Source organism: Chiroxiphia lanceolata, chromosome 10, assembly GCF_009829145.1.
Source record: "Chiroxiphia lanceolata isolate bChiLan1 chromosome 10, bChiLan1.pri, whole genome shotgun sequence".
Lineage (NCBI taxonomy): Eukaryota > Metazoa > Chordata > Aves > Passeriformes > Pipridae > Chiroxiphia > Chiroxiphia lanceolata.
The window spans coordinates 15,334,846-15,357,832 of record NC_045646.1 but is presented as its reverse complement, the minus strand read 5'-3'; the positions used below and the strand labels follow the sequence as shown (position 1 = coordinate 15,357,832).

The following is a 22,987-nucleotide window of genomic DNA, read 5'->3' as shown; positions in this document are numbered from 1 at the left end:
ACTTCCTCCTTCTTGCAAGACAGCACAGAAACATGTTAAACTGAATGTTTAGAAAACTACCAAGAAATTAACATTTAATTATTTGAATTTTGAATCTGTATTTCCTGTAACAGGCAATCAGAACAAGGCTTTTGGGGTGGGAGGGGGTGGAAATCACAATATGATATTAAGAAGTCATAGAACAGACTTACATATCATGCTAATACTGCATTCTTAAATGGTCATAATGTGAAGCCACAAATGCAAATACTTATTTGAAGAATGCCAATGCCATTTTAAATAAAATAATTATCACTCACTTTTTAGATCACTCCTGTCTTTGCTAGATTTGCCAGTATTTTTCTCAGCAATAAGTGTTTGAAACTTATGTCTAGCCCACTGAGTGAGATGATCAAGCATGGAGAACACTGTCTGTGTGCTCAGCTGACTGAGATCAGATGCACTGTCTTCAAGTCTCCTGGTGGACTGGTCATCGTGTTTCAGAACAGCCATAATCTCCATGTAAACCTACACAGACATTAAGATAAAAGACAGAAGTTTCCTACCAGCATTAAAACAGTAAGAAACAGCAATTAACAAAACTCAAACTAAAATACTAGATATTTTAAATGTATATTTTAATAATTTAGGGCTTAATTCCAAGCTCTCTTGTCTGTCTCTCCAAGCTCTCTCTCTCTCACAGTCTCAAGAGGAAGAAATGGCAAACCAAGTAGGAGTTGTTGTCCAGATATTCCATACAGGGAGAAAGCCTTTAGGTTTCAAACACACAACAAATCCTACTGCATCTCTTCTACAAATACAGTACTTCAGGGCTTGATAAGAACAAAGCTATCTACTGGCTAACAGATCACAGATCTGCTTTTTTGCTTATATTTAAGTAAATGCAATGCCAAAAGACCTGTTTCCTGTTTGCTTTAGTCCACAGAATATGAGTTAACATACATAACAGGTGCTTATTGTGGATGCACTTGTTCACATAAGAAAAATCATCACACACTCACAATGTTTAAACACAGATACTTTAGCAGTGAAATTTCAAAGTAATGAAATCTAAGTTATATTTTTCAGTATCTTCTCTCTAACTCTGCTGTTTCTTCCAGGACATGCTTACAAAAAAGAGTCCTTGCAAACCTGCATCTCTCTGTACATGTATGTGCTGCTCACAGCACAGATGGTAGCACACAGGCACATGCAGTGACAGCTGCAGCAAACTGAAGGAAAGCTCTGGACAACTCTTCTCTCGTATCCCTGCCTTGCCACAAATCCTGCTCCACATGAATCTGGTAGTTAAACAGTTTATCCACTTAAACTGCAATTGTATGCAAGGGAGAGGAAAAAATTATGGGTCTGAATTCTTGGAATTATACAAGTTCAATTTATTGGTTGTTTTTGTTGCACTCTTTGTACCACTCCAGCTCTTGATGTTCCTGCAGCCATAATTAACTAGACGGTATCTCATCCTAGGCCCAACAGAAGAGAGAGATGGAAATGCACAGAAAAGCAGTTCCAACACAAACTTGTATGAGCATATTCAAAACCCTGTCAGAAAATTTATATTATTAATACAGAAAAAGGAGTTTAACACCTAAACAATTTATTCATGTAAGTCTACAGTAATTCTGCAGAGCTGAACAGCTCTTAGGAAGAACAGCTGACCACTCCTACAGAAGGCACTACCATAATAAACATCTCACCTCTTGTTGATCCTCTTGACTGCATCCCAACAAAACATAGACAAGGATGTGTGGCAGCAGATAAATTGTCACCTTATAGTCATTTTTCATCATTATACTGCAGCAATCAAAAACTTTTCTGGCAAGATCATGTCGCACCTACAGAAAGATATTATTTCCAGGAGAAGTACCATTACAAAATGCAAATATCTGAACAATTAATAGGTTTCCTTTTGTTGACAACACAAATTTTGTTCCATCAAATAATTTTAAGATACTTGTCTCATACAGAAGGTTCATCAGATTCAAACCTGCAACAAGGATGGCCAATGGCAGCTGCTATTACACATATCAGCTGTGGATCCACAAAAAGCCAGGGGATTTTGCTTACATGTTCCACTTTCCCATGTTTTTTACACCATTGTGAACTTGCACTGGCTAATAGAAAAAAACCTTAAGGCTGAGAGTCTACCACTACACTCAGCCTCTCTTCTGGCCTAAAAAGCCTCAAAAAGTAGGAAATTAATGAAGATATTCCATTCTTCTCTGTCTGAAAGAGGACAGGGTAGCTACTGAGCTACCGTAATGCAATTCATTTCTTACAGTGGTTGATTTGGAAGTGAAATTTTCAGTGGGTCACTTAGATATTAGAAAGGGGAAAGAAAATGAAGAGATAAGTACTTTTTATGTGCTGAGACTGTGAAGCTACGGGGAAATCTTCCAAAACTGAGAAGGTAAATTCAGAAGCATTTGTCCATGCCTTCAGTTTTACAAGTCTCTGGACAAAGGCAAGTTCCTTTGGCTTTTAGCTTTGACACTACCTGTGAAGCCTGGCCAAGAAACAGTGCTGGGGGAGGGAAAGTGCAGAGTTACCCTGCTGAAGAAGTAGGTAAGTCCTCTAAGAGGCATATTCTCCCATCCACCCCCCATTTCAGAAACCAAAAATGCAGTTCAAGGACTGTGCTGTATACAGCAATAGAGAAAGCAGATTTATTTTCTTACCTTTGTTATAAGATAACCTGCCCAAGTTGCTGACCATTCTGCAAAATTATAACCTAATTTGCTTAAGTAAATTGGCTTCTTCATCTTAGACCAATTTACAGCCTTTTGGTAACTCTTGTACCTGCAATTTTAAAATATCCATTTAATAAGAGTAATGTTTTTATTTATAATATACATATAAAATGCTATAATAAAATGCTATAATAAACAATAACAAATAAACAAAATTTCTTGACTGGAATCTTTAGAAACAGAATTAAGAAAACACTTTCAGTAGTCAACATCTTTTACTCTAAAGCTTCTTAAAATTAAACACAAAATAAAAATTCTCATAACATGTTAGGTTGTTAAGTATATTTCAAAGTGCTATTCAAATCTGTTTTAAGAAATGCAGTTTGATAAATATTTCAGTACTATGTTCTTGACAGGAAAAACCCAGAACATATATGAAAGGCAAGGAAGACCAAAAGTTTTTCTGAAAAGGCAAAGCTTATCACAGATGAGCATGACTGTCTTCATGAGGAAATAGAAAGGAATCAAATTAAGGCACAAACATAATTACATAGTTTGAAGTTTTCTTGACATTATTTTTATCATGACTTCAACAAAATGTAAAGTCAAATTAAAACTCTATAATAGGAGGAGCTCATTAAGGGTAGCAGTAATAGGATATTAATAGATTTGAGTACAGAGGAAAGAAAAAAGAAACAAAACCTTCAAACATCTTATAAGCCAATGCTCTAGGGACAAATAGGCAGATCTGGGCAAAGTATGAGCTTCTAACTTTGCCTGTTTCATTTATAGAGAATTACATTTAAGTAAGTGCTAATTCAGCTTTATGTAGAAAGACCTTACTTGAAATTTGTATCTATACATATCACTCTTCCCAGAAAAGTGACAATCACAAAACCAAATGAAGTCAATAGTAGCCAGGGGGGGTGGAAATCAAGTTGTCACATACCGTGTATTTAAGTGAGGTTCCAAGATCTCCTGCACATGCTCAGGAAACCTCCTCCAAAGCTTGGAGCCAGGGCAGTCAATGTTTGTCTCCCTACAGTCATAGATGGATAATAACTCCTGCAAAGGCAAGGTTTACATGACCATGTTAGCACAGAGAATTTTCACAACCACAGTAGTAACCAAACCTGGTGTATATGCTCTTAGAGGTCTTTTCCAGCCTTAGTGATTCTATGATAAGTAATGAGATAGAAGTTATGGAATGCTTAATTCAACTAACTGTTGATTTCCCAGATTGTCCAGTTGGTTGGACCACACTATCTCATATTCTTTGCGTCTGCCAATAAACCAGGACTACAAGTTAAGTCTGATTCCTCCTTGTCAAACCAGCAGCAAAGACCAGAGTCTGAAAATAAGGGTACACTCTCAGTTGCTTCTTAAAAGTGTAAGCAGAAACTATCTTAGGGATCCTTATTTCATTTCTTCCTGGGCAACCAGCACTAATTCTATGTCACTCTCAGGATTACTCCTTGAATCATTATGAATGGACTGTTAGTTACCTCTGAAACACCAGATGTCTTCTAAAATACTGTGACACAGAAGCAAACAAATCTATCTTTTATTTGACAGTTCCCCAGAATTTTAAGTGTACCTTCTAATTTAAAGCTGTACAGGATGAAGTTTCAATTACTTAAACATGTATCTCAAAATTTACATTTATTTTGCACAATTTTAAGTTCAGTGTTATAGAAATAACTTGTGATGAAAAAATAGGATCTATCATGTGTCTCACCTGAATTGCATATGCTGCAGAATCCTGAGCACGAACATTATCAGCATAAGCAAGGAATGCTCTGGTCAGTTCCATTAGTAATCCATAGGCAAAATTTGGATCTTCCACACCAGCCTCAAACACAAACAGAATGCCAGTTCTATTAAAACAGAGTAATAGCTGTGTCTTTAATCTCTAAATAATCACTTGTAATCTTAACTCTAAACTCTTTTAGGTGAGAAAGCAAGTACAGATTTTCAAAGGGTCTAAAGATAAGAGGTTCCCTACTCCCAGGGACTTGTGAACGACCCTTAATGCTAAACAAAACGCTACTGCAATGCTTCTTACCACAAATGTGAAATGTTTTCCTTGAGTTTCACTTGTTGAAAAATCGAGCCTGCCAGGATCTATGGCTCCCAGTTCACCTAAACATTCTCCACAAAGCAGTCGAGCTTGAGGATTTGCATCCTGGCAGCCAATGAGAAGTACAGTCACCAGCTGGGAGATGACTGGCTCCACAGTCTCACTGTCTGTTACATACTTGATCAATTTGTCCTAGGAAGTTGAAAAATAAAGATGAGTTATTCTACAACCATATTTATGGTAAATAATCATGGAAATTTCCAATCTGTAACTTACTCTTTCTTCCGATTTCATTTGCCCATGACTTTAGGTCAGTGATTCCAATCCTGCCTCAGTGTAACTACAGCCCCATTGCACTGAATTGCTTGTTGCCCTGGGAAGAACTAAACAAATGAAGGGGCCTTGGGCCTTAATTAATAATGCTGTCATGGCCAATAATGTATTTCATTATCATACACCTCTCTACTAAATTAATTTTCTTTCCTTGTCTTACACCAAGAACCTCTCTTTTTTTCTACATTATCTTTTTCACTTATTTGTCCCTTTTCTTCATATGTTCCAGAATTCCTCCAAATTTCTTTCATGCAGCTATTGTCACACCTTCTGGTTTTGCTGCCATTTGTATTCTTATTTGCCATGTCTTGGCCATTTCTTCACTCTCATATCCTAAAAAGCCCAGGATTTCAAGTCCTTTATTAAATGCCCATCATTTTAATTGGGTTTCCTTCCTTTTTTGTTTTGGCCCATCTTTTATTCCCCGGTTCCACATTTTGTCCAAATACAAAAAAAAAAAAGAAGATGTTTGTCATTGTTATGTTTAATGAAAACTGAAACCACAGCCAACATAACAGAGCAAATAGTTCCACAAGCTGTGGAACTAATTAGGTTTGATTTGCCTCAGTTATTTTGCTAAACCTCTAACTAAGCAAGACACAGCAGCATTTTGCTGACCTGAGCCACAAGAATTACAGATTGGCCAGGAATTTACACAATGACTGTTCTTTTAGCTAGAAGGGTTTTTTTAAATTTCTGACTAAAGAGTGTCCCACAATCTTTGAGGTACTAAGGGGACAGATTTATTATTTTTTTCTAACAGGTCACTCTTTGAGATAATAACCACACAAATCTGTAAAGCACTATCTTCAACTTGTACATGGCTATAAAATTTATTTGAATATGGATCAATGGATTCAAATTTTTGAGGGTGGAAGATAAAGAAGGAAGAGGAAAAAACTGAAGGTGTGAGGTGGTCAAACACAATATTACACACACATACAATGCTGGCTTTTACGTATTAGGCTCCTGATGCAAAAGCCATAAATGTTCTAACAGAGAATAAGCCCACACAATAGATTGCTAAAATGGACTCTTAGATATCTCTTTGCTCAGAGTTGAAAAAAAAGCAAATGTACCACATGCTGAATCAGCATGACAAAGATTTGGAAGATTTGAAAGTCCTCTTATATGGAGATGTCATGAAAAAGAACCCATGTCCCCCATTATGTGAAGAAACAGCTTAAAGAACTGAGAAGAGTAACACAGTTCATGGGAACAGCCTACAACAGTAAGGAGCTTTAAACTGTTGCTCCAGATGCTGATTTGATTTGTTTTTAATTCTGCTGAGTGATGTTTTCAATACCTGATTTCTATATAATGTTTCTTTCAGGCTGGTGAGTGCATGGATACGAACATCCACATTCTCGTGCTGAATGGCTCTCATGGACAGCTGCAGTGCTCTCTGCAAGTCGGTGCTTTTGGAGGATTCCTGAACAAGACAGGACATAAGAAGTTCAAGTTAAGCATAACAGGAATCTGATTAAGCAGCATCTCAAAAAACACAAGTGAGAACACATGGGAACAACTACTTTATTGCCTACATTCTCACCTATATCCATAAACCATTGTCTTTCTGCCTGTTTTTTAAAATGTTTTTCCCAAAAGGTGCTATATTTACACTTTTGGATAAATATAATGATGGTGTAAATAAAAATTATAAAATCAGAAGAAAATGCTTTGCTTTGAGTCTATCTAAAACCAAATTAATTTCTACTTTTTCATTCCCACAAAGTAACACCTACTTCCCATCTATTACCTAATCATTCTGAGGGCAAGCAACAGAAATGGACCACAGAGTACTGCTAAAAACAGACAAACTTTGCTCCCTGTGTTTGGAAAAAGGATCAAATGAAAAGTAGTAGCTTTTCTTATAACACAGTCATTGCCATAGCTAATGCTGCTGACTTTTAACCTTCTAATCCCTTAAGTCTCACAAAAAGATGAAAAGTTTGTGTTCAGGAGATGCTACAGAAACAAGAATGTTGAATATGAGTATATTCCATTCCTAAAGAAGAATCAGAACTTGCTTCAAACTATTCCTGTGATACACAAAACCTCTTTTGTGGTGGAAGCAGATAAATACTATTTCCATTTAGCAATAAACTTTAAATGTTTTCCTCAGTTGTCATGAATTCATTTGATGCATTCAAACCAAGCAACTAAATAAAAGAAGCTGTACCTTTCTGTATTCCTGAAGGACAACCTGAATTTCTTTTAGTTCAGGAAGGTCAGGCAGAAAATATATTTCATGTAGAAAGTCTCGTACTGCATCCCTAATAGTTACCAAAAATATTGCAAAGAATATAGCAAACATTAGTTGGATCAGAAAATTATTAAAAGACCCATCCAAAGAAAGCAATGAAGAAACCTCTTTCAATTTTGCTACTATGCCCTCAGACAAGAACTTTATTATTCCTATTGCCAACTTTTGTTTTGAAAACTGTTGGTATGATAGAATGCAAAAAAAAAGAAAGCCCAACAAAAGTAATCAAGATAATAACTATCAACATTCCTGCCAGAAAAAACCCACACATACTTTTAAGCTATAAAATATAAGATGAAAAAGAATTAACATTATCTTCAAAAGGTTTAGTCAAAAAAATTATTTTTTATTAAACCTTAATTTTATTTTCAGTTGGCATGACCACCTGAAGAGAATGTATGAAATCTTACTCAACATTATAATCCATCCACTTCATAATTATAACTCTAATTATTGAAGAAAACAAAGAATTCATTTCCTCCCCATTTCCAACTCTCTACACTTCTCTCTAGCTCAGAGCAAATGTGAGCAATCATCATTATTCTGTAGAGGGAAGTGATTTTCCATCCCAGCAGAAAAAACACAGACTCAAGGAAACCTGGCAGGGTTAAGTGTCTGACTGGGTTGTAACTTTGCCACAGCATCATGTATTTTTATAAGGACAATATAAAACCACCTTTTCAGATGAGGCTATTGCTTGCCAGATTTCAAGATCTAAACACATTTTAGAGAAGTGCAAATGTATAGAAAGTTGCACTATTTAGCAGAAAAACAGTTTTCTCATCTCGGTGCTGGACAACTTAAATTTAGGGTTATCTCCATTCCTGCAACAGGATTTAATCCATATAGCTGAAAATATTTTGAATTGTACCTGTTCTCAACTATGAGGAAGTGGAATATTGCTGTAGTTTCCTTGGGTTGGATATGAATAAGGGGCAATAACACCACAATCACATGGCTAAGCAAGGAGCCAAGGTATGAATGGTCCAGACTTCGAACAAAACAATCCCAGGCTCTAAACAAGAAAAGACAACAAAACAACAGTAATCAATGGTTCTTCTCTGCATAAGACATTTTAGGTGAGTCAAGAAATGCATTTTAAGCTGTTTCAGCTCTGTGGTTTAGATTATTGTCCAGAACAAAACAAACCAGTATATTGAAGGACAGAAACAGCAGGTATGCCACTGCTTTGGTACACCATCAGTTCACCTGCAACACAGTTCTGGAAAGTCATCCTTGTATCTCAGAGCTGTTCTCAGTGTAGTCATCATCTTCACTCTAACTGAACTCACGTGTTTGGGCCCCATGAGCTTCATTAAAGACCTAAGACTATTTAAAGCCTAGACATAGAGAAAAGGCATTTTAGTGTATTAGATACTCAGGAAAACATGTACAAGCCATATTTTCTAAAAAAATCAGGCTACCTCTGTTTAAGAAATCATGCTGTATAAGACATCAAAATCAGTTTGATGTTTCAGTATAGGATTTGGGTTTAGAAAAAAAAGAGAATGAAAGGGAATCTCTAACGACAGAATTGTAACAAGAAACCATGTTATTTAGGCTATTGACAAATTGATGAGGGAAGAACTGTGGACACTAAAGGGGTTAGTTATTATAGATGTCTGTTCTAAGACAAGATTGACTATATATCCAAAGCTGAAAAGAGCAGGCCTAGGAAATAGAGAGAAAATAAATAAACTTGCATTTAAGAAAAGAAATAAGCCCAAACCCAACAAAGCAAAGCAACAAAACACCAACAGATTTGACATACAATTTCTAGCAGAAGTGATTGCAAGTGTCAGGAACAGGTAATAGCTCAGTTGTCACTGACAGAAGAGAAATACTGAGACGCAGGAGATATTTCAGTCCCAGTAACACTACCCCTAACAAGGCAGTACAATGTCCAGCACGACAGATCAGTAACATGGGAATAAACCTGAGCTTGAGGAAAGGTCATGCAAGGGGAAACTCACTAAGAACAAAAAACAGAACAAGAAAAGATAGAAATAATAGCAGGTGCAGCAAAAGAAATGCTATACAAATTAGGAAATTCATAACGTGTGAAGACATGGGGCTATGAAAATGAGAGCATCTCAATATGAATATCTGAGAAGCAAAAAACCACCAGAGAAAATGCAATCTATCAATATAAAGGTTATATCCACTCTAGCACTGAAAATTTCCTGCAGAAATCACCTGCACTACCTCTGTGAGGTGGCTACAAGCCTGGTCCTGTGCTTAGAAGCACTGCCTCAGCAAAATTTTCACACTTTGTCTCAAGCTGTGAGCTCTACTTTCTCTAAATTACTGTAAAGCTTAAAGGAGCTGTTCTGTGAGAAGCAAAACTAATAAAGTCCAGTTTCTCTTGGATTTGCATCTTATTTTACCTTTGCCCTTTGATGCCTTATATAACCCTGTTCCCTGCAGTAACTCCAGCTTTCTCCAGTATTCCCTCATCCTTTCAACTGTTGTTTGTTTCACACATTAAAAATAACACACTTATCCTCCTCTGTAATTCCTCATTGACTGACTTGTTACATATACCATGTCTGACTGAAATATGTACATTATCTGACCATTAAAGAAACAAAACAAAAAGTAACAGCATCAGTTTTAAAGAATCATATTGGAACTTCAGTATCATTGAGACTTCAGTGACAGTTGCATGACACACAAGTAAGTCTGGAATATCAAAATAGCCCTTGCTTATTTTTGTTTTAATATTAAAAATTAATTTTACACACCATTTTTTTATCTTCAATGCCAACACTGGAACTCAGTAACTGCATGTTAAAAAAAGCCAAGATACCAAGCAATTTAGGTTGCAGATAATCAGCCTGTGGAGGAAAAAAAAAATAGGGTAAAAAACCCAAATAGTCTTACTATTAACCCATTCCTAAGCTTAAGAAATTAAAAAGTAGGTATGAAATGCTAATTCTGAAAGACAAATGAGAAGAATCCCAAATACATACACTGCTACTTAAATAGCAGTGTTAATGACAGACATCCCTATTAGGCTGTGGGGTTTGTTGTTTTCATAGTAACTTGGAAATTGCATGTGTGTGTTGTGGGTTTGTTTGGGCACTGTTTGTTTTGATTTGGTTTTATGCATACTTGGTATGTATCTCCCTATTCCAGGAACACTTAATACGAAATGCCAGCCTTTTTGTCTTGAATAATGCCAAAATGTCTTCACTCTCACAATGGACAAAAAGAAACAATTATTGAACAAAACTGAACCAGAACATTTTGATGTCCTTACCATCTGTTCAGGTGATGTTATTTCTCTGGGTCCCCGATAGGGATCATCATGAGAGGCAAAAGAAGCCAATATTGACAGGCCATTGAAGACTTGCTGGTAGTGCTCTCCTATGCGCAGCAGTAACTCATTGTGCAGCCCCTGGTAGTCCTGCCTCAGCAAGCTGCCCAGTTCTATCTCAGTCTCATTCTATAATCAAACAGCAAACAGAAACCAAGTCTTCATTTAATCACAATGAAATTAGCACACTGAGAAACAGGAGGCATTGGGCTCTGGTTGATTTATTATGGAAACCAAAGAAAAAGCTTCCATTCAGCAAAATGTCAGAGAAACCAGGTTTTTAGAATTTATCAAGTTCATAAAGTATCTTATAACCATTCCTCAGAGCCAATGGAACTGATTATAAATAACAAGAACAAAATTTCTGCATATACAATGTCCTACTCTATGCTTTGCAATACCTTAACTTAAATAAAGCAGAAAGGTCACTCTGCATCAATTGCTGCTCCTCACCTGCAGGTAGAAGAGAGCAAATGCCAGTTTACCTTGAGGTAGTGAAGTGCCCGCTCAAGCTCATCCTTGGTGCAGGAACAGACCAAGTGAGAGAAGATATATTTGAAGTTGTTGATTAAAATCTCTCTTCGGTTGACATTCAGTTGTTTTGCAATGGTTCGGATCAGTGTGGAGGCTGCAGGACTGGCCTTGGCTGCAAGGTCAGGAAGCAGAACCTGCAGGGTCCGCTGGCAAATTAAGAACAGCAGTTAGTGGAAAAAAAATAAACAAAAAAACCCTCCAAAACCCCAGGATTAAGCTTTGTTCCATTTGTGTCAGCACCACAACACACATCTGTGGTCATAAGTATGACCATAGGTATTAATAAAGAACTTTAATGAGATGGAAATACCGAGTAAAAATGCAGACAGAACTAATTACTTCAGGAGCTGCTTCACCTAATCAATACTAAGAAACAAGTAAGCAAGAAGTGAGCTGGCATTTTTTGTGTCCATTCAGATTCTCCACATATGGAAATCTTAGAAAACCCCAAAACAAAACAAAAAACCAACATGCCCACATAAAACATGTACACGTATTCCCCCAACCTACCATTCAACTAGAACACTGCTTAGTAACAGTCGTGCATTTCTCATCTATTAACAAGCAAAATACAAGTATGATTATGAAGCTACTTAGTCTTCCAGTAAAACAGATATCTAACCAGATCAGAAAGAGCAGAATCCACAGAACAGGAGTTTTCCTCATTTGAAACAAGAAAGCTGGCACCATGCAAAAATCACACCTTACAAAGGATCCCTCCAAGAGCACCAGATCACTAATACAGATATACTTAATGAGTATTCTAGATCTTTGCTCATTATCTGCCACACTTGAATTAGCATTATGGCCATCCCTCTAACTCCTTGATAAAACTGATCCTCTGTATTTCAGCTCCCAGTTGCAGCAATCACAAAGTAGTCTATTTTATAACAAACAACAGTAACTAGAGAAAAAAAAACCAGATCTTTGACAATCACAGAAAAATTGTGGATTAAAATAGAAGTTCACAAGCACACAGACAAAATATCAAAAATAGAAAGGACTGACCAACTTACCGAGAGAAAGCGATTTAGATCTGGAAAATCAAACACACTGGCAATCTCAGTTAACATGTCCAGAGCCATTTCTCTCTGGTGATCAGCTGTTTGTTTCTGCAGCTCATTGCCCTGGCATGGAGAACCCAACACCACCATCTGGCTGGAGTGCAGGGATTCCACTAGAAACTAAGCATGAAGAAATAGATATTTAGTATTATTTTTCCCTTGTTTGCTCCCTAAAACTAAACAGAGGAGTTTTACTCCTCTTTTTATATATCTGGTTTTCTCTCTCATTTATGGTGCAGAAATCTATGATTATTACTTTGCAACAGAATTGGACTATCATCCACTTAATAATTACATTCAGTTTTGCAACCCTGGATTCAAATATTGCATTATTTAAAAAAAAATTCCAAATTAGAAAAGTTTGCTTTTGACAATTTTTTTTTTAAACAGAACTTTTGTCTTTAGGTAATGGGTAGAACAAAAAACCCAAATCAATCATGTCAGAATTATGCCTGTAAAATGCTGACTTCAATTCCAATTTTAAATCATAGCGTCTTGCAGCAATAGAACTACATAATGCAAGAAACCATACAGACCCTCTATTTCGGAATGACAGCACCTAGGGAATAAAACAGAGAAGCAATATTGTCGAGGGAAGATCAAGACAAAGTCAAAGATTTCCCATTCCTTCCTGAATATTTGTAGGGGCTTTTTTTCTTGAAATCATCTTCCTCATCCTATGAGATTTCACCTTGTAAAAATACTGCAGCTTTTACCTTTAATACTATTTTCAAAATACACACAAAGAACCTAAACACATGCCTTTCTAAACCACCAACTTTTTACCTGGCAGATGGGCTTCTTGTACTGACTGAAGAAAGCCTGCAGTTTGACAGCCTTGGCTGCTGCCAGGGCGCGGATTTCTGTGTACGCTGCTCCGGCCACGGCAGCCGACTTGGACAGCAAACAGTGCAACAAATGCAAGAGGGCAAATGGTACCAACTCTCCTTTTGATGCCCTTACAAAGCAAGCAGAAGAAAAAGAAATATGCAAAATACCTCTTCATTGTATTTGCAAGGCTTATCTGCGCCTCCTGTGACAGGGCAGAAGAAATTGAGGAACAGTCCCTATGAATCAACAGCTCTGTACAGTTGCAGCAGGCTCTGGACAAAGGCTGACTTCAAAATCAGTAATTTAATCTTACACTTGAACAAAAGGTTACTTTGCACCACAAACTGACGTGACTGGGCAATTTTCAAGACACTATCAAAAATACCTTCCAATATCTCCTGTTGTGAGAATCAAGGTGTCTTTAAGCTCATTATTTCTTGATAATTTGGCATTTGTATAGGCTTCTTTCATTCTTGAAACAAACAGCTGGTACACATGAAAAAAACCAAAAAAATAATTTTAGTGTTTGACATTAGTGAAACAAGACACACAAACTCAAAAACCCAAAAATAAATATGAATTCACCTCTTTTATGAATCCTTCCTCAGAGTCTAAGGATTCTAGTATGTTCTTTATGCAGTCACTGAAAGCCACTCTTACATCTTTGTCTGGATCTTCCATTAGATTTAATAAAGACCCAACAAGAATCTTCACACTGGACTCATCAGTGTTAAAATCCAGATGTTTGCAAAGATGAGGTATATTTTTTATAAATGCTGGGTAGTGTGGTTGGAGGAGGAAAGGAAAATATATTTTTAATACTTTTTCAAAATCTATTGAAGTGCACAAAACAGTGATGCAAGCGAGCCATAAAGCACACTATACTTTTTTTAATCAAAAGAGTAAACACTGTAAAACAGAAAAGCTATTTAAAATTCAGATTTTATCAATTATTACAGCTCTAGATATAGTCATAGACCAAAATTAAGCCAAGGTAGTTTAAAAGAATATTAATGACAGTATTAAACATTAGCAGTGATATCAACTGAAATACAACGCTTCAAGTTATAGCTATAAAAAACCCAATACAGAATAAAAGGAATGGAGAAAGGTACAGAAACAGTGACTTAGTACCTCATATGGAAGTATAAAATGTTAATAAAGGTAAAGCCACATACCTAGCTTTACTGAACTGGGTGCTTTACTCTCAAGGAGAACAAGAAATGGCTGGAAAACACAGGCTTGCACAGAACAAGTTTTTCCATGAGTAGAAGTCACAGTGAGGCTGCTACACAGAATATCATGAGTAATATGTTTGATAGCAGAGTCTGCCAAGGAGGGTTGTACACAGAATGTACCAGAAAGACAGCAAGATAATTTCCCCACTATAGCAGCACAAGCCTCCTTGACCAGCTCAGACTCATCTTTGATTTGATTTCTGAAAGGGAAACAAAAATGAAATTATTTTAGTAGATCATTTACATAGAAATTTGTTTTTCTACACTGTCTAAATTCTCTAACTATACTGACAGTACTATCAGGAAAATTTAAGGATCTGTCTCACTAAATTATCTTTGTCCTTTTCAGAGTACCCTCACGTTCTGTTAAATATCTGAAGTAGCACTGGGCATGGTGAGTCTGGCAGGTCATACAGAAACTGAACACAAAAGGACAGAAGACACCAAGACATATATACAAAAGGTAAAGAAACTGGAAAAATTGTAAGAGACATATGGACGAATATGGCATAGATTTCACTGACAAAGACAGCTCCTTTCTCCTCCTTAATTTAAATGAGGCCCTCTAGCCAGGGAAGGAACTTGCATACTGACATGGTAATTGAACACTGTTCTGTCATATAGACATCACATACACCTATACTGTTGATATTTTATGATTTCTGTAATTGAGATCTAACAAATTCTGGATTTAATAGAAATTAACTTTTCTTTTGGTGCTTGTACTATATTTCATAGTTGTCTGGTTTTCTTCTTGCCCAAACCCAGAAAAGCAGTATCAATACTTACAAAAGTGCTTTGGGAATCGTGCTGCAGGACTGCACACTTGTGGGATGAAGCAGAAGAGAGAATCCTTTCACACAAGTAGCCCGAATTACTTCATGGGGACTTTGTAGTGCCCAATGATAAATGGATTTTCTCCAATCCAGATGAATGTTTCTTGGGAAGAGAGACAGAAGGAGCACACAGTATGACTGAGTTCGGAGTGCTAAAGGGAAAAAATAAAGCAAACAATTACTTGATTTAAACTTTTAATACCATCAATCACCATAAGAGGGCAAAGAAAATAATTTTGCTTTAGAAAAATCATTCCAAAGTGATATTAGGTTTTACATACTTTAACATACTTACAGAAACTCTGTGCAGTTTTTTGACTCAAAACTAAAGGATCAAACCCAAACATAGATGGCTTAAAACAAGAATCATCAGGATGGCTGTAAATCCAGGGCAGAGACAGCAATGCACATAAGTTATCAAGAGTCTGATCACTCAGTGGAGTTTTCACTAGGGGAAAAAAAGAAAAAACCACAACAAAAATATACTTTTTCAGCACTGTATAGTTTATAAAACATTTTATGTTCTTAATTTGCTACAAAATGTTACTTTTTCTATCAACGAAGACTAGTATCACTATTCCCACATGTTGATATCCTACATTTTAGACATGTAATAATAAATCTTGTAGTGCTACATCAAAATAACCTAAAAACCTCATTAAAAAGCTGACAGAACGTAATACATGAGCAGCAGAATGAAGTTGGGTATTTCTGGATTTGTGTGAAGACTCTCAGGTGGACTCTGGGATATCTAAAAAGCTAAACTGAAAATAACTCTACAGTCTTAGTCTGTCCTCCATCCTACACCCTGGTTACTTTTTTAAAAAAACATGCAAGTATTTTATATTTTTGGTACAATTCCTGCATGCCACATTGCTGAATCTGGTCACAAGCTTTGAAATTGAGTGGAACTAAGATAATAAGGCATGCTGCCTCTGTGTGTTTTGAAAAGAAAACTGCCTGAAGTTTGTTCCTTTCTTATGTATTTTCACTATCCTCGTTTACTCTCTTGGTCAGATAAAAATCAATAGAAGTACAGACAAAGAGAAGTAAAACATGTTCAAAAAGGAATGCAAATTAAGCTCCCTAAAAGAGAATAATGTTATTTTTTTACTTTATTTAGCTTTTTTTTTACAAGACTTTGAATACTGGCACAAGATCTAGAATTTCAGTACCTCTGCCACAACAGACTAACACAGTCAGATGCATGCCTAATTCACAAATACAGTAAAAGACATGTTACTTTAAAGGATTTCTCACCTTGTGCATACAGCAAGGCATCAAAGATTTTCACTATTCTGTCAATCACTTGTTCTAGATTAACAATCTGTGTAGCAGCCTCTAACAGGTTTCTGCAGACTTTCACTACTCTTGTGATAAAATCAGAGGAAATCCACTTGAACTGTGTATTCACCACTGAATCTGAGCAGCTTGGAGCAGTCTTACACATGCCAGAGTTACATGGATGATCTATACTGTTAAAACAGAAATCACATCATCAATTCAACACATTCTAAACATTTAATATTGTACTGCTTGCAAGCAAAGTTATTATGGAAGTGTATTTCTTTGAAATATAGAGGACTTATCCAACACTTATGCTGATACATGGACAAGCATTAAAGTAATCTACGCCAATCTTAAGGACAGCTACAAGAAAGTGTTGGTCTCACAGTTTCTCCTTGGTCCCTTTACCTGGCAGAATTTGTTGGGGGAGAACAATGAACTATGCCCAGAGCAGCCAGTCGCAGAACCACAGCAATCCCTTCCACAGTCTGGAGAACATCCACTGGCAGAACATCTTTCTCAAGGATGGATATTAAGGATGCAGCTTTCTCAGTGATGGCATTCCAGAGAGAGCTCTTCAGTTTCATGTTCACAGGGCTACGTCTGTAATTTGACCATATTAATTGTTTTCCAACACATACTTCTTTTCAGAAAAGATAAATCATCATAATAAAACCAGTGCTAAACCATGTTTGATACAGGATTAGGAATATACCAAATGAAGCTTTAGCTTAAATGTGCTCTTTGGGAGGAACAGAGACTAACTCTGAATTTAAGTATGACTCAAATCAGACTTATCTGAAAGGCTATAAAGCCATAACTCTACAATCCTTGAAAGGTCTTGGTGACCATAAAAAGCCAAACACTTACACTCATCTTTGAGAAAGGCAAAACAAAGAGGATCCAAGGAATCCTCTAGCCCTGTTAGCCTAACCTCAGTCCCGGGGAAGGTTATGGAAAAAGTCTTCCCTGAACTCATTTCTACCTGCATGAGGGACAGGAAGGTGACTGTAAATGGCCATTACAAATTTACCAAGGGCAAATCCTGCCCTCGATTTCTTTCCACACTGAGAGAGGCAGCTCTGTGGAGAAAAGGAGAGCTGTTATTTCAGAAGACTTCAACTGGCTACAAAACTAGGCCAGCAAGAACTTCATGAAGGTCCACAGGACAAGTCCTGCAACTGACACAAAATCCCTGATGGAACAGAACGGGCTGAGGGCTGACTGACTGTACAGGAGCTCTGCAGAAAGTGACCTGGTGGACTGGTGGAAAAGTTGAACTTCAGCAGTGTGACCTTGTTGCAAAGGTCATACTGGGCTGTACTCAAGAGTGAAGGCTGATCATGAGCCCACAGCTGGAGTACAGCATGAAGCCAGTTTTGAGTGCCTAAATACAAGAAAGATCAACAGCTGGAGCAAGTCCAAGAAAATCAGGGAGCTGAAGCACAGCACAAGCAGAGGCTGAGAGAACTGGCTTTGTTTACCTGTTCTCAACTTGACTCAACTAGATCTGCTTTAAGTACATCCAGCTTAACAGCACAGCCACACACATGATTCTGTCACTTTGTATGGATGTTCTCAGCTTTTCTGTTCTCAGTAGGTAAAAATGAAAATAATTTCCACTGAATATATTAAAAATACAGTCTCTTTAACTAAAGTTTGGCTTAAAAATCACTGTAGATTTTGATCCTTCAAAATATCACTTGGATTTTTTTCCCCAGCAGATATTTCAATCTGGCTGCTAAGAATAGACTGCCTCAAAAAGTTTTTATTTATTATTCAAGAGCCAAACTACTATAAAGGTACTTATTGAGTAAGTGTCATACATTGAAGGGGTAGGTGATCTCCTTGGATGCTTTGTGGGGAGGCTTAGTCGTCGCCTTTTCTCTGGAACTTCATCACTGCTGCTGCTCCACCCATCAGTGTCAGAAGTCTCTTGTTGGTTCTCATGAAGCTCCTGAAAGATTTCTTCTGTTTGTGTTTTTAACACCGTATAAAGTGGACTCACCAGATACTGGGATGGACAAACAACAGAGGTACCATGATGTATGTTCTGCCTTACTTCCCAGAGATGTGCTATTATTGCTTCTGACTTAAAATGGAAAATTTCAAAATATTATGGTAACAAAGTTCTTAAAAACCTTTCTGTCCAAAAACTTAATTATAAGATGAAAGCTCTCATAAGCAATGAAGTTTCCTGTGTTACTAGCAGAGAGGATGCAGCTTGTACAGCTGTTTCCCAGTTCCTGCCATAATACCTTGCTACCAAAGCCATCAGGGCAGACACACAAAGTTTAAGAGACAACAGATACAATGAGTTTAAGAGACAACAGATACAATGAGTTTAAGAGACAACAGATACAATGAGTTTAAGAGACAACAGATACAATGAGTTTAAGAGACAACAGATACAATGAGTTTAAGAGACAACAGATACAATACACACATGAATGCATAGAGTAGAGGGAACATTCAGCACATCAACACCTTTCTGTCTACCTGTCCCTAACAAACATGATAAAAGCATATGGCTAGAAAGTAAGAACTCAGAAGAATGGAAATTACTAATAAAATATGAGTGTACTCTGGGCCTTACTCCCATTTTATACTTTTATGATGTTATTTATGATTATAAACAGTTCTGCCTGCATAACTTATCAACAGTTTAATACATCTAAAAAACATAAGAGTCCAGTTACATTCAACTGATCAAAGAACTCTGACCTGTACAAACATATGAAACAGTTAAAAACCAAGGAGTATTAACCTAAATATGCAACTAAAAATAGCATTTCCTGAATTTTCTTCTTTGTATAGGTTTTTGTATCTGATCTATTCACACAACAGATACCGTTTTTAAAATTAACCTACCTCTTGTTCCTCCTGAGTTCCAACCACATTCACAAAAATCCCACATATGGTACTGATATGGGCTTTTCTTACTTGTAAGGCAGATTCATAGCCAGTTGGAATGAACTCCAGAAAATACTGCAGTATATGGCAAAAAGTAGTTTTCAGCTTTTCAGACTGAAGACACCTAAACACATCCCCTTCAAACAGTGCACAGAGCTTCTCCAGCAGCATATTGAAGTAGACAGGTTCAATCTTTTTGTAAGAATCTGCTTCAAAAGGCAACAATGTCCTCACTAACAGTAAGAGTGGTTCTCCAAAGAGTTCTGATTCCTCAGTATCCATTTCAAGGGCTGACTGCAGAATTTCAAAAAAGACTGTGAAGAAAACACTGGCCAGTTGTTCTGGAGGTCCTCCTAAATGAATTAACTTCACCAGAAACTTCATTGCCAAAGTTTTAACTTTTGGACTGCCATACTCCAACAGGGAGCAGCCTATCCCCCAGAGAATAATATCTTGTCTGACAAAAAACACATCTGCAACAATATCTGTCAGGATAGACATTAATATAACCTCCAAACATTCTACATTGGGCATACCCATCAGCTCTAACGGTGCCAATCTTAAATATCCCACTTTGTCACTTATACTGCTTGAAAATCTCTTTACAGTCACTGGCCAGATCAGTCCATTTCCCCTGGGATGTTTCTGTGCATCTCTTTCGTGCAAGATGATTAAGTCTTGGAAAAGCTGCAGCAAGTCTTTAGTTAGTACTTCAAAAATGGAGCAACTCTTCATTTTAAACAGAAAAAGTAAAGAGCAAATGACATCACAAATGTTCTTGTGCAATGTGTTGCAGTTTGGAGTTGCAGCAATTCGTAGAAGCCTTGTTATGATCCAGTTACTAAATTCTAGGACAATAAAAGAGAAACAGCAACCGGAAAATTATTAAGATAAAACCTACAGTCTCCTAATGAGCACCTCCCTGAGAGCATATTGCTTATCAGTAAAACAAAGGGAAACTTGAGATAAATGCATGTAGGCCTAGTAAACAGAGCATTCAGCAGGACATTTATTCAGCAGATCCCATTGAAAAACAGGAAAAGAGGAGGGAGCAGCACACGGGGGTTGGGGTGGGAATGGAAGACACACATTTTCACTGGGTGGTACCAGCCATTTTCCTCTGCCTAAAAAAACCCCTCAGGCAATGAGTACAGCATTTCTCATCAACATGAGCCAGGTAATACCACTATGCAACGGGAATGAATAACATCAAAATCTGTCCCAATAAACTGCCATTATCACAAGTGCAAATCCATTCACGATATTCTAAGTCTAATCATCATATTCTCTTATAAATTTGTAACAAATTTCCACACCTGCCTCTTTCCCATTTCTGTTCTCTTGGATGACATCCACAACTTTAAGTCTTGAAAATACCAAGCTTCAACATAACATTTTCAACAAACTCACCAATGCAACTGCATTCTGTTTCCTCCTGATTTCCATCCACATTTACAAACATAAGGGGGGAAGATTTCATGATATATTGAATAAAATCAAGCAACATTACAGAACTTGGCTGCGAATCTGATTTCTTAATGAGTTCCAAAGCAACTTCAAAAAGAAAAAGCAGACAACAATATTTGAATTAGCATGGTAATAAATCAACTTCACAAATTTTGTTCACACCTAATGAGGATATTTTTATATATATAAAACACTATGATATGATTTTGAACCTCCCAAATTATTTATTTATTGAGAGTATGCTTTTTTAATCCATGAAGATGATTTTGTGCATATGTACAACGCTCTGTGTGACTCCAAACTGCCTGAAGAGAAATATAAATTCCTCATTAAATATTATTAACACCACATGCACTAACATTCAGTTAACATCCTATCCAACTGTGTGATGAGTGAACAACAGCAAATACCTAACATTTCCCCAGGTTTATAGTCCTAGTAGAGAAACAACTCTGAGAATTGTTCTAAATCTTCAGGAAATACAAGTTTTTAAATGGTAAATCCAGCTTACTGAAACAGGAAGTTTAACAAAACACTAAACATATCTAATGCTGCTCCTTTGAAACAGGTATCTGAATCCCATTGAATGCCACAGGGTTAGCTAGCACAAGAAGGAAACTATCTGAGATTCAGACAGCAGTTACCCAGAAAATTGATATGGCAATGATAAAATACAACACTTATGTATTCAGAGTAGTATATAAAGCAGATTGGATTTTTATTTTTACAGCCTTTCCTTTCAGTACTGTAAAAGAATTAATGAATGCATCACCTACAGAGTAACACGGGTATGAATTGATCAGTTCACTAGACAAAGTATCAGTCTTACTGAGACAGCTACAAGAAAATTATAGCTTGGAAAGAGTAAGTTACCCTTACTCTGATTCTCTTAAATGCAAGTGTACAGATAATTGAAATGATACTTCAATAGTGTATGTATTTCATAATTATCAAAATGTCGGTGAAATATTGTAATAATTGGAACCTTAACATTATTTAGAGAGTACTAAAATAAGGCTTTGTTAGAATTCTAATATTAAAAATAAAGCTGTTTACATCAAAGTATTTCAATTCTGAAAGACACGTGATTATTAAGAATTGCAAGCTATATTATTCATTAACAATCACAGTACATGATACTCCTGCTTTTCAGTGTTTCCAGCACCTGTATTCATACAAGCCTGCACTGCATTTCCCCTCTCCTTTTTTTGGGGGTGTGTATGTGCGTGTGTTTAGGGTTTTTTTCACTTAGGTAACTTCACATCATAACAGAAAATACAGAATTTATTACAAAAATAAGTCACAAAGGGTATTGTATTCAACAAAATCTTTCTGAGAATGAGAGTTGTAACTTGTATTTTTGGCAGGAATTACTTAAAGCATAAAGCAGATAATTTTAAAAGACAGGGATGTAATGCTTACCAACATCTACATCTGTAAGAATTCTGTCAACAAACTGGCAGAGGATTTGTCTTGGTTTCTGCACAACTGTGTTGTACTCTTCTGGGCTAGCACTAAAATTAAAAATACAATATTTTGATGTTATCAATTTTAAAGTATCAAGTAATTATTTGAAGTCTTTCTCAACAACACAATATTAAACACTGATTTTTTTTTTCTTCTAGAAGTCTTCTAAAGGAAACACAAATTGATTTCTTGGTGTTTTTTTTTTTTTAATTTTCTTGTTTTAGTGACCAGCCTGTCACTCCTTCTCTTTAGTCTTCAGAAGTACAAAAGTTTTATAATGACCTGAAGTGCCTTTAGTTATGTAATTATGTTTGATATATATTAAATCCACATCTAACAAACCAAAGGATTTATCCCCATGCTACTACCATGGAAGAAACCAGATTTGGTGCCGAAAAAAAGCAAGATTAAGAACCTGTTTCACTTTTTGAACTAACCAGAATTATTCAACTGACCAGGTACAGATGACCGGGTAAGAAGTAGCAGGGACTGCGCAGGGGACTGAGAAGGCAGTCAGCTCTTGTCAGGTCACATCTCCAACATATAGTTATGCCTTAACATCAGCCCCCTGACTAATATAGAACAAAGCTGCGCATTTCGCGTTGACACTAAAACTTCAGAGCCAGACATGTCCCAGGTCGTTTGATTCACAGTGAGCGCACACA

At 36.7% G+C, this 22,987-nt stretch overlaps 1 protein-coding gene across 1 annotated transcript in view; it reads right to left on the bottom strand.

The window, feature by feature from the left end:
* Positions 1–22,987, bottom strand: part of ATR (ATR serine/threonine kinase) — a 39,527-nt gene that overhangs the window by 16,284 nt on the left and 256 nt on the right. The window contains exons 2-27 of the mRNA XM_032698530.1: positions 22,278–22,369; positions 20,799–20,942; positions 19,347–20,236; positions 18,302–18,489; positions 16,884–17,078; positions 16,449–16,663; positions 15,484–15,636; positions 15,142–15,340; positions 14,293–14,552; positions 13,700–13,890; positions 13,500–13,600; positions 13,070–13,241; positions 12,236–12,403; positions 11,171–11,365; positions 10,629–10,814; positions 10,111–10,203; positions 8,576–8,706; positions 8,238–8,381; positions 7,283–7,376; positions 6,407–6,532; positions 4,753–4,959; positions 4,426–4,539; positions 3,637–3,752; positions 2,676–2,796; positions 1,695–1,832; positions 300–507 (exon numbers count right to left, since the gene is read on the bottom strand). Coding sequence (XP_032554421.1) covers positions 300–507; positions 1,695–1,832; positions 2,676–2,796; positions 3,637–3,752; positions 4,426–4,539; positions 4,753–4,959; positions 6,407–6,532; positions 7,283–7,376; positions 8,238–8,381; positions 8,576–8,706; positions 10,111–10,203; positions 10,629–10,814; positions 11,171–11,365; positions 12,236–12,403; positions 13,070–13,241; positions 13,500–13,600; positions 13,700–13,890; positions 14,293–14,552; positions 15,142–15,340; positions 15,484–15,636; positions 16,449–16,663; positions 16,884–17,078; positions 18,302–18,489; positions 19,347–20,236; positions 20,799–20,942; positions 22,278–22,369 — 4,841 coding nt within the window. The remainder of the gene's footprint in view (positions 1–299; positions 508–1,694; positions 1,833–2,675; positions 2,797–3,636; positions 3,753–4,425; positions 4,540–4,752; positions 4,960–6,406; positions 6,533–7,282; positions 7,377–8,237; positions 8,382–8,575; positions 8,707–10,110; positions 10,204–10,628; positions 10,815–11,170; positions 11,366–12,235; positions 12,404–13,069; positions 13,242–13,499; positions 13,601–13,699; positions 13,891–14,292; positions 14,553–15,141; positions 15,341–15,483; positions 15,637–16,448; positions 16,664–16,883; positions 17,079–18,301; positions 18,490–19,346; positions 20,237–20,798; positions 20,943–22,277; positions 22,370–22,987) is intronic.